Source organism: Prosopis cineraria, unplaced genomic scaffold (genome assembly GCF_029017545.1).
Source record: "Prosopis cineraria cultivar Desert tree isolate PC_DT_omini unplaced genomic scaffold, ASM2901754v1 PC1, whole genome shotgun sequence".
In the NCBI taxonomy this organism is placed as follows: Eukaryota; Viridiplantae; Streptophyta; class Magnoliopsida; order Fabales; family Fabaceae; genus Prosopis; species Prosopis cineraria.
The window spans coordinates 9,716,406-9,727,997 of record NW_026555332.1 but is presented as its reverse complement, the minus strand read 5'-3'; the positions used below and the strand labels follow the sequence as shown (position 1 = coordinate 9,727,997).

The window sequence follows — 11,592 nt, the reverse complement described above, 5'->3', positions numbered from 1 at the left end:
TTAAAGTTGCATATTTAGAATCTTTAAATGGATTGCTTAATTAATGAAAGCTTTATCTTTACCCTATTCTTGTTGAAAACTTGGCGTGTTAATTATGAGTATTTGAACATCTTTCTGCTATTATTATTTCTGTAATGCTTTCATTAATGACTTCATTTTAGGTACTCCCAAGTCCCATCTCCTAAGCTATCTATAGCAATTTTTATATTGCTACATAATTAAGTCATGTAATCTAATTTCAAATTATGGTTACATGAGCTCTTTTTTTTATTATAAGGAATTTGGTTAAGTAAGATCTTAAATTGTCAATGAGCATTGCTTATTTATGAGAGATAATTTGTAGTACTAGAGTACAATAAACATGTTATGTATATGGCAACAATTTTATGTCTCTTTGAAAGCTTGATTGATGATTATGCTTATGCCAAGGTGGGTAGACAAAATGGGGAATGCAAATGGTCAAGTGGAGGGTGCAAATGCAGATGCTAAGGCTTTATTGATTGACTCTCATTTGGTAATGTATATAAGTTGCAACTTTAGTGGAAAAGAAAGAAGAGAAAATTTTGATTTGGAGAGTGATAATTATGATAATGTGGAAGAAAATGACATTATATCTCCTTACTTTTACTATGAGAATGTTGCACTTGCATTTAAAGATGTTTGGCCAACAATATCTAGATTCTTGTACTATCTTATTATAATGTAACATAGTAAATGTTGTTAAGGGATGTAAAAGCATGTTATTGTTTAATGATAAATGTAATTTGTTGGTGTTTAATTGTTGTTCTTTATAGTTTAAGTTGGTGTGATTAAACTTTACATATAACAATAGTGACCATTTAGAATATCCTTTAGTGTTTTTATGAAAAATGAACAATTTTTCAAAATATCCATATGTGGTTTTAGAATATTCATATGTACTTTTAGAATATCCATATACTTTTTTCAGAATATCCATATGCGTTTTTAAAATTTTCATTTGCATTTTTAGAATATATATTTGTGATACCATGAAAACAAAACATTAATGTAATATTTAAATCTCAAGTACTAAACCATATTCAAATATGCATTTTAGATATCTTAAAAATGTAATTTTTCTTTCATTTATTCGAATAACCATTTTGGATACTTGAACATCACTTCAATAAATTGTAAATAGGCCTCCATTTATTAGAACATATAAAAGTGTTATTTGAATATATAAAAGAAATTTACATTTCATTGAAGATCAATCGCATATCGAGAAAAAAATGTTGCATATGCTTTCAAAGATATCCATAAAAAAATTTAAAAGTGATATTCAAATATACAAAAGTGTCATTTGAATATGTGTAAGAAATTTGCATTTCATTAAAGATTGATCGCATACCATGGAAAAAAAGATTGCATATACTTTCAAAAATATTCATAAGAAAAATTAATGAATAATATTCAAATATCTAAAAGTATTATTCGAATATGTGAAAAAATTTATATTTCAATAAAGATCAATCACATTTCAAAGAATAAAGATTGCATGTGTTTCCAAAGATATCCGTAAGGAAAATTAATGAGTGATATTCGAATATACAAAAATATTATTCGAATATGTGTAAAAAATTTGCATTTCATTGATGATTGGTCGCATACTAGGTAAGAAAGATTGCATATGCTTTCAAAAATATCCATAAGGAAAATTAATGAGTGATATTTGAATATGCAAAAATGTTAATTGAATATGTGAAAGAAATTTGTATTTCATTAAAGATTAATCATATATCAAGGATGAAAGATTGCATATGCTTCCAAAAATATCTATAAGAGAAATTGATGAGTGATATTTGAATATATAAAAGTGTTATTCGAACAAATGAAAGTTTTCTAACATATAATTAAAGTTCAAATGCATATAGTGGTAGAATCATTACATTTGACTGAAAATCCTTACTTCTAGTATTATAAACTGCTTCTAAGTTAAAATTTTCAAAATATCAAAAAATATTATTTGAATAAATGCAGGTTTTGTTGCATATAATGAAAATTTAAATGCATATAGTGGAAGAATTAATGCATATGACTAAAGACGACTGCATATGACCTTTTTCAATATATTGACAATAAATGACCTTATTTTAAGTGTTGATATAAAATTAATGATAGCAAAGGATCTTGTGACATATTAATAGCAAAAGACCTTTTATGAAATATTGATAATAAAGGACCTTGCTCGTGCTTTTTTTTTTTTTTTTTACAAGAAGGGCATTTAGTTCATTTAGCCCTCAGCAATTAATGCCAGTGAAGGATCTCATTCTCCAAAAGTTTCCAACTCTTTTTTAACAATTAATTTGATGATGAGGTGTTTTTTATACCAATTTTCCCTTGTTAGATTTACTTTTTTTTTTGGGCCGAATTGTTCGATCTACTTGTGATTAGCTTTTTCATTGGATCATTAAGCCAAATCTGTTGGCTGCCACTTTGTTGTACTTGTAAATATTTGTTAATATTATTCCTCTTTCACTCAAAAAAAGAAAAGAAAAAAAAAAGTTCCCAAAAATCACACTTTAATTTATTGCCATCTCTTAATTTTACATATAACAAATCAATATCATATAAGGTTCTCAATAATGAATCAGACATTCCACTTGCCTGTTCTTCTTCAGCCATCTATCATCAGTTCATCGCCCAGCCAAAGAATAATTGAAAGAATCTTCTTACTAATCACCAAGCTTCTCAGAAATGAAAAATTACATACAAGAATAACAATAAACATGTTCATCGGCTAGCAGGAGCAATAGGGACAGATAATCAAACCATTCTCATTACAATCCACACATTGATTGCTCTGTTTCTCTTCATCTTCTTCTTCAATGATGATCTTGTGGCTCCCATTACAACTAGAGCATATCATGAATCGAGCCCCATCACATCCTTCACATGAAGTGTTAGAATTTCTCACTGGGATTTCTGCAAATAGTGGTTTAAGCCTGCCTTGTTCATGCAAATTTAGAACTTCTTCTGCTCCTCCTATGTATCTTCCTTTCACAAACAGCCTTGGAGGCAGAGTCTTCCCATCTAGGATCTGCCATAGCTCTTCCTTAAACTTCATGTGCATTGATGTGTCTCTTTCGATGTAAACAACCTTAAAGCTGTCTAACAGAAAACGAATTTTGTTGCAGTCCTCAAATGTCTTTCTGATTCCTCGTAATGTTGTTGTGTAGAGAATTACAGAGTCATTACCCCCAGGTGGATACTTTTCTTCAAATACCTCCAGAAGCTTCCATGGCAGTTCTTCTCCTTCTTCTTCTTCTTCTCCTTCTTCTTCTTTAAATAGTTCTTCAACATCTTCAATTTTCTCTGCTGACTTTCTCATTTCAACATGTTCCTGCACTGCTTGCTCGAATGCTGCCAGCAAAAGCGGGTCGAATAGGCTATCCGAGTTCATGTCGGGTCGCCGGAAAGACGAGATGTCAATCTCCGATAATGGGGCTGGTTTTGACGATCTTGACGTATCTTGTTCTTTTGATCTCAGACATGGAGGCCCAATGTTCTCCTTGTCGTCAATGTATTCGTTTTCAAGATCTCTCATGCGGTCCGACAAATCAATCACCTCGGCTTCTCGTACCTCAACTTTCCTGGGCTCATTTTCTTGGGAAACAAACAGGTTCTTAAGGTTGAAACTTGAGCTGTTGGTGAAAGATTCGACATATCCATTGAGTGCCTTGATCTGGATAACTCGATCCTGCTTCAGATAATCAACGGGTCGGATGGTTTTGAGCTTCTTGAGAATTTTTCCTTTCATCCCAACGAGGACTCTGGGTTTGAAATTATTCGATGAAAAAAAATTCAGGTCGGTTTGGATTTACGTAGTGGAGATGAACTCAGAAAATCAGAGAGCTTAGACTTTCTTTTGTTCTTCGCCTTCTCTTCTTCCAAGTCGCCTGAGAGGGACAGAGCTTCAACGGCTAGTTAGATTTTTGGCTAATTTTAAATTTCGAAGGCGGTGTTTGGGATATTGGTCGAGGACAAAAAAAAAAAAAAAATCTGCCAAGCGACAAATGATATGCCAACGGATGCTTCGGGCCGTTGAAGGCGTTCCACGTGTTCTAAACTCTGATAGAATAAATTGACCTGATTTATATGGCAGAAAGAATTTTTTTTAATTTTATTTATAAAATATGTCATTAATTTTTTATTATAAATTTTTTACCTTCCATTAAATATTAAAGAGAGATAATATGTTATTAAATTGTATATATTTAATAAAAATAAAGTTGAGAATTTATTAAATTTTAAGATAGAGTTAAACTATGATTTTTTTTAATATTGATAAAATATGTTAAAAATAATTTATAAATAAAATTCAAAAAGTAAATGATTATAGGATGTCAAATCATGAGTAGATATTCTTATTTTGAAATTACACTGTAGCTTAATGGTAATGAAATAAAATTAAAATTATTTCATTATCTCTAGTGATTTAAGCCTATTAAAAGACACTTATAAATTTTTCATATTAAAGTTGTTCGTTTTTTATAATAAAGTGATTAATTTTCTTATAAGAGTTGTTTATGTATATAATTTCACTTGATTTTATTCTTAATGTTGTTATTTTGACAAAAAGAGTTGCAAATTTTCTATACTATAATTGTTCAATAGCTATATTGACATGGTCATTTTTTCAATGAGAGTTTTTGTGTGCATAGTTTCACTTAATTTTATTAAATAGTTACAAATTTCTCATACTAAAATTATTCATTTCCTATAATGAAGTGGTTAATTTTTTTTATAAGTGTTGTTAGTGTACATAGTTTCACTTATTTTTATTCAAACTATTATTATCATAGTAAATAAAATTATAAATTTTTTATATTGAAGTTGTTTATTTTTCATAGCAATTAATTTTTTTACTGAAGTTGCTTGTGTGCACGGTTTTATGGAATGAAAGAGTTAATTTTATCATTTTTTTGAACATTTTAATTTTATTTCATTAGTATTGGTCTATAGTAAAATTTTAGGCCTTAAGAAGTTCTTTTTTTATCCTGTTTGGTCAAGAAATTTAGATTGAAATACTTTCTAAAAATGTACTACATCACAAAACCTTTATAAAATGAACAAGTCTCTGGCAAAGGGAGAAAATTATAAAGAAGGTTTATCTTCAGTCTACAGTTTAAAACACTTAATTCATGCTAAGCCTCACAGCCAAGATGAAAAAGTTTAAAAAAAAAATTAGGACCTCATTTAATAAAATTACATTTTTGTTTTGTTTTTAAAGGTATCCTTATAAGTGGTGGACTGATATATATATATATATATATATTAGCCGAAAGGACTGAAATTGATTACTCAAAAAATCTAAAGGCCGTGAGATTGATATTTTCTTTTGTGTTTTTTTTTTTTAAATGTTCAAGTCTGATTGAGCTGATAGAATAGGCTCAAATATGGGAACACAAAATTTTCTTTTTTAAAAAAAATATATAAACATTAATTAATTTCTTAAATTTTAGTTCATCTTAAAACATCATTACATATATGTTTTAAAAATATATGTTTTTGTTAAATTATAAAATATTTTAAATTAATATTTATTCCTTTAATTCTCTTTATAAATTATTTTTATCAATTTCATCAATATCAATATAAAAAAATATAAAAAATAAAAGTGTGTATAATTATAAATATATTTTTATATAAAAAATATAAAAAATAATGTTATGTTATTTTTTTTACAAAAATAAAGTTAAATTATAATTTATAAATAAGATTAAATAAATTTTATAAAATATAATTTATAAATGAAATCGGAGGGTGTACATGATAATTTGCGACGTGATGGAGCACTAACTACTAAACTTCGCGATTATTTTACGTTAAAAAACTAAAAGGTCCTCGGGGCCGCGGAAAAATAAATACGCGCCAGGCTTCGTTAATGATTACGTGGCATTGTCTGTGAGCTCTCTCTTTTTGATCCAAAAAACAAAACAAAAAAAAAAAAATCTCTAAGCTCTCCACCCCCACTCCCCCCCCCCCTTCCCTCTCGCTAAGCGAATGAGTTCTCGCGTTAATGGCTTTACCAGCATACCCCTTGGCACTTTTCGCCAACCTTTCTTTCGCCGCTGCTTCAGGTTAATTCCCTCCTTTGATGTTATTCTTTCTCAAACCTTCCTTTACCTTTCCGTGAGCTTCATTTTTCTTTTTTCCTTTTGGGGATTACATAGGCCTCGCTCTTCAAATAGCCTTGTGATTGCGTCCATATTTCTTTTCTTTCAAGGGTTTCGTTTTGTTGTGTTAGGTTTTGGAAACACTTGGAAATGGAAGAAAGTGTTGCCGACGGAGATCCAGAATTGATTGTGGGTGACCCTGATTCGCTGGCCAATAAAATTGCAGCAATTCGTTCAGCTGGTCCTCAAAAACTTCAGGTTTTCATATGCATTTTTGGTTATTAACGTTTCTCATAATAATACAGAGTCACATTTTTATAGGTTATTTCATGATTTTTATCGTCTCAGTGAATTCAATCCATGTAGTGTCTGAGAAAAGTGGTCGCATTTGGTGCCGGGTTTTAGTTTCTGCTATGCTCTCATGGTGCATAATCAAGTTTTCAATTCATCATTATATTCACAATTTTCTGGTGCCAGGTGATTGCTGATTTTGATGCCACATTAACCAAGTTCTGGGTTAATGGAAGTCGAGGGCAAAGTACGTTCTCTATGAATCTTCTCTAATTTCTCCGTTTTCAAATCGTTGCTTTTATGAAATTTCCTTTCTAAGGAAGGGAGAGAGAACTGTCAGATGGATTTTAGGTCTATTATCCCTAAAAGCGTGCAGGCAGTCATGGCCTTGTGCAACAGGGTAATCCAAAGTACGATGCCAAAAGACAGGAGTTATATGAGTATTACCACCCATTAGAATTTTCACCAGATATCGGACTTGAAGAGAAAACTAAGCTCATGGAAGAATGGTATGTGACGCAGTTTCCCAGTGGAGAAAGTATGCATTAATTTAGGAATAGCATTCAATATCGACACTAATGCGTCCTGCTTTAACTGCATAATCACTGATTATTTCCAACATGATGATAAAATTGAATTCACAAGTTCATATCGTGGTTGCTAAACTAACTTTATCATCTATAAGTCTATGAATAATCTTGCTTCTGCAATAGCCTACTTTGGTTTCAAACACTCATATTGCTAATTGTTCATTTAGGTGGAGTAAAAGTCATGCTCTTTTAATTGAGGGGGGACTTACAAATGAGTCAATAATACAGTCTGTTGCTAATGGCAACATTGCTTTCAGGGAGGGTGTTTTCGAACTATTTGAGTTTTTGGAGGTATATTTCCTATATTTTGGAAAATGTTCTGCATGCCATTCTTTCATCTAGTGAATGTGTTCTTATATAAAGTGAATCACTTGAATATGATTTCTCAATATGGTATGCAAACTGACATGAATTCCCATTTTCCACTTGTACTTTGCAGGAAAAAGGCATTCCTGTGTTAATATTCTCTGCAGGCCTTGGTGATATCATAGAAGAGGTCTGCATATTCAATTTTTTTTATGCTTTACTCTGTTGTTATTTTTGCCTCTTAAGTGCAGTGGACTCTTCTTTTGGTTGTAACAGGTTCTAAGACAAAAACTTCATAGAATTTTCACAAATGTGAGGATAGTATCCAACAGAATGGTGTTTGATGATGATGGCCACCTTGCATCTTTTAAAGGTGCATCCATGTAGTCAATGTCGATTAGCTGTGTCATGTTGGTTCTTCATATCACTCTTGAAATTGACATACACGTTTTAAATTCTTCATTTCAGAAGATCTCTTTTTTTTTTTTTTTCCTTATTTCCAACAAGGGTGATGCAAATTTTTGGAAAAACAATGTGAAGGTCTTCAGTACTTGTTCTGTCATTTCCTAAATGAGGAAAGTCTTTATGAAGATGTCACTTAGGATTTGGCAGATAATGTTTTAAATTTTACACGTGTCTTGTTGTGTACTGCTACGTTAATTGATTCCATGCATGGAAGGAATACAGCCAATGATGGCCTATATTATGTCAATACTTTAATGTGTGAAATAACATTGTCGATGTCAGGACGCAGGAATTCTTGAGTAACATCCTAGGTGAGCTTATGAATTGTCAGGGAGTGCCCAAATTATATAACCTCTAAGGCAATGTAAACCTGACCAAATTCTTTACGATATGAGCTCTCAAGTCTCAGTTGAAGTTCTGTTAATTATAATGATCCTTCTGGAGAAATTATCTACTTAAGACGCATGGGTGAGGATAATCTATCAGTAATTTCTTGTTAGATCAGCAAATAGTTCAGGAATCTGCATCACTGAATCATTTGTGTTATAGGACCACTAATACCTCTTGCTATTGCTAATAACTGGCTTCAAGCATCTTAGTATGTAAAGTAACGTAAATGTTTGTCTAGTTGACAATCGACACTTTAATAATAATTACTTCTGTGTATCGACTAGCATATTTCTCTATCTACTGCCCTACGATTATTGTCTCCCTGGGTGTAATCAAATAATGGCTCTCCAGTTTCTACCTGGAATTCCTCATACTACAATATTGAAGATGTTGACATATAGACACAGACAACGAATTTAGATTTAGTAACCTGAAAAAGTTGCAGTAATATGCAATCCTTATGAGTTGCAGTAGCATGCTTTGCCATGCTAGAAAACACAATAATTGAATATATAGTTATAATACTGTAAATTGATAGATTTTCCCATATAGCTTTCATTGGATAATTACTATATTCTGAGGTAGCTGAATTGCAACATTTTACTTGGCTGAATCTTTCTCATTGGCTTTGTTATGAACCAATAATCTTTGGTGGCTTTTAAATCTCCTTTCTGTATTTTCCTAACATACCAACTTCATTCACACAGGAAAATTGATTCATAGCCTTAACAAAAATGAACATGCCCTTGATATGGGTACTCCTGTTCATAGTCATTTGGGTGATGGGGATGATCCTACTGAAGACAATGCCTCGGTCAAGAATAGAACCAATGTTCTTCTTCTTGGTGACCACGTTGGAGACTTGGGAATGTCTGATGGTTTGAATTACGAGACTCGAATATCTGTGGGGTTCTTGTAAGTTAAAAGTATTGTTTTCTTCCGTGTCAAATAACAACAAACACACACACACACATACACAATTAAGAAAAGAAACGTGTAAAATTTATCTCCAATTATGAAAAGAACATATGAATGTCACTGTGGGTCACCTAATTTCATTGTGATAGTTTTTAAATGGTTGGTTCCATGCCCTTGATAAAGCCAGGGGACTATGGTTGATTGATGGGATTTTGTCCAATTTGATGAATATGAAAATCAAGATACACTTGTATATCATCGAGACATCTAGACTGTTTTGCTCGATCTTCTTTCTCTATATGTCTTGTGCCTTGTTGAAAGAAGATCATTTGTCTTACACTCCTTAATCTGTATTATCCCTTTGCCTTTTTCCTTTTTTCTTTTTAATTCACTGTAATATTTCACAAATATAGATATATATTTGTACAACAATATGCTTGTGTTGTGGATGCTCGTATAAAGACCACCAACAACTATTACTATTTTGGTTGTTTATCTACTCTTTATCATAATCATATAATGATACAATAATCATTGATAGTATCTTATACTTAAGTTGCAACATAGTCAGATTCTTTGACATTATATCACATGTCAAAATAATGGTGATGTAAAATGCAAACATTCTATCTATAATTGATCAGCTAATTAATTTCTTGAAGTCAGTTGTGTCAATTTATGAAATTATTTTTTCCCAAAATTTATTCAGGGATTCATTCTTTTAAAAAAAATAATACATGTATGAGTACACTGGGAAGAAAATTAACAGAAGAAAACAAAAATAAAAAACTTTTGCGTTACAATTTAGATGGTTTCCTGCTGTCTTATATCTACACGGAGAAGGATGGGAGGGAGGACTAAATAATTGTCTGCCAAGTGCATCCTAAATTAGCTGTGCAAGTAAAGCTTGAGGATAAAAATACAAAACTGGTGGTTTATATTGGACTGATGGCTCATCTCTCTCTCACACAATAAAATTTTGTTTAGTTTGATCAGTTGCAAGTAGGTTCATAGCAAATTGATATTGAACTGGTTTATGAAAATGTCGACATTGAGCTGATTCAAGAGAGGAATGAAGCAACATTGTAGCGATAGCAAAATAAGTATTTAATCAAGTTCTCTCAACTTTTTTCCAAAAGATTCTTAGTAGCTTTAATTTAAAGCATTGAATGACAGCATATGAGGGGGATAATTGAGAAAACATTAAACTTTGCTAGCTCAGCTTATGAATAAAAGGCCAAAGAACATTGAAAAGCAAATTGTCATCATTTTTAAAAAAAAAAATTAAACTGATATCACCTGTTTTATGATCTAGATTCCGGATGTGATAGGGTTTTTTTTTTTTTTTTTTTGGCCCTTCTTCCTCTACCTCCTAAATGCATAATGCCACAAGTTACATTCACGATCTGATTCTATTTTGTTCATCGTGCTTTGAGGGTTTGGGACGACTGTAGGAAGTCTTTGGATATTATGCCATAATTGACATAATTCTCAGAGAAGCCTTTTGTTTTGTCTTCTCAAATGACCTGATATAGTTTGAGCAATGTCTTCCTGTTTCTTTGAATGTTTATTCTGTCTGCAAATGGACATCTTTATAGTTGTTCTTCAAATTCTAATTTCCCTTTCTTGCAGTAATTTGGTGTAGTAGTTTTGAAAAAACAAGAAATTACTGAGCTGCTGTACCATTTTGTTTTTATCAGGAATCACAACATTGAGAACTCACTTAGCTGCTATCAAGAATCGTTTGATGTTGTTCTTCTGGTAAGTTGACCAGATACAATGCAATATATCATCATATTTTTGGTTTCTTCCAATATATATGACCACAATGGCAATTATGTTTATTTCCTATGGTACCTATATATTGATGAAGAATAACTTCATAATGTCAAACTTTATACATAGATACATCTGGTGATTGGACTTTAGATGATAACTTTTACTCTTTCAATGAAATACTAATAGGTTTTATGGAAACTATGTGTAGCTGACACCAACTTCCATAAAACTTGTTCAATTGAAGTGATCATTTTAAAAAGAAAACAAAAAGAAACACTATGTGGCTAATTTTAACTAAAATTATTTCCTGCAGAATGATGCACCAATGACACAGATTGTCAAGTTGGTCTCTTCAATGTGCTCAAAGGAGGAGTGATCATTGCTACAACTATGTATTCTTGCTGCATTCATATTCTTCTTGTTTCATTTTTCTCAAGGTAGATATTACTTGATAGAAGGTTCAAGGATTGCATGTTTGCACTTTGCTATAGGGTTCTCCAGTAGAGTTGTCTTACGTGGAAGAATGTTTATGAGCTCTAATTTAGGTGCAGTTGATTGGGGTTGCTGCACGGTTTAAAACAGAATTATGATATGTCAAAATTCTTTCTTTACGTAAGCAACTACGTCTCGCTGATTTGTAGAAAAATACCCACAAGTTATAATTTTGTTGAAGAAAATGATAGTGGGATGTGGGAATTCCCTGAAGTTGACAA

The 11,592-nt window shown here is 31.5% G+C and overlaps 2 protein-coding genes across 3 annotated transcripts; one reads left to right on the top strand and one right to left on the bottom strand.

Annotated features, from left to right (window-relative positions):
* Positions 1-2,535: 2,535 nt before the first annotated feature.
* Positions 2,536-3,936, bottom strand: LOC129294506 (uncharacterized protein At3g28850). Its single transcript, XM_054932942.1, has one exon. The coding sequence runs from the start codon at positions 3,779-3,781 to the stop codon at positions 2,762-2,764; it is 1,020 nt and encodes a 339-aa protein (XP_054788917.1). The 5' UTR covers positions 3,782-3,936; the 3' UTR covers positions 2,536-2,761.
* Positions 3,937-5,997: 2,061 nt separating this feature from the next.
* On the top strand, positions 5,998-11,592 carry LOC129295179 (uncharacterized). 2 transcript variants are annotated; one of them, XM_054933659.1, is made up of 10 exons: positions 5,998-6,104; positions 6,272-6,398; positions 6,618-6,678; positions 6,808-6,940; positions 7,189-7,312; positions 7,461-7,517; positions 7,604-7,700; positions 8,890-9,097; positions 10,801-10,861; positions 11,193-11,592. In XM_054933659.1, exons 1-10 carry the CDS (start codon positions 6,028-6,030, stop codon positions 11,253-11,255), a joined length of 1,008 nt encoding a protein of 335 aa, XP_054789634.1. In that variant the 5' UTR covers positions 5,998-6,027; the 3' UTR covers positions 11,256-11,592. The 2 variants fall into 2 exon arrangements, with proteins under 2 accessions (XP_054789634.1, XP_054789641.1); XM_054933666.1 differs by lacking the exon at positions 6,618-6,678 and having other exon boundaries at positions 6,831-6,940.

What these genes read in the sequence shown, in the direction of transcription:
- LOC129295179 (XM_054933659.1), top strand. Translation starts at nt 6,028, where the DNA reads ATGAGTTCTCGCGTTAATGGCTTTACCAGCATACCCCTTGGCACTTTT. An exon ending in AACTATTTGAGTTTTTGGAG is followed by an intron (nt 7,313 to 7,460) that starts GTATATTTCCTA and finishes TGTACTTTGCAG; the next exon opens with GAAAAAGGCATTCCTGTGTT. An exon ending in CGTTTGATGTTGTTCTTCTG is followed by an intron (nt 10,862 to 11,192) that starts GTAAGTTGACCA and finishes TATTTCCTGCAG; the next exon opens with AATGATGCACCAATGACACA.
- LOC129294506 (XM_054932942.1), bottom strand. Translation starts at nt 3,781, where the DNA reads ATGAAAGGAAAAATTCTCAAGAAGCTCAAAACCATCCGACCCGTTGAT.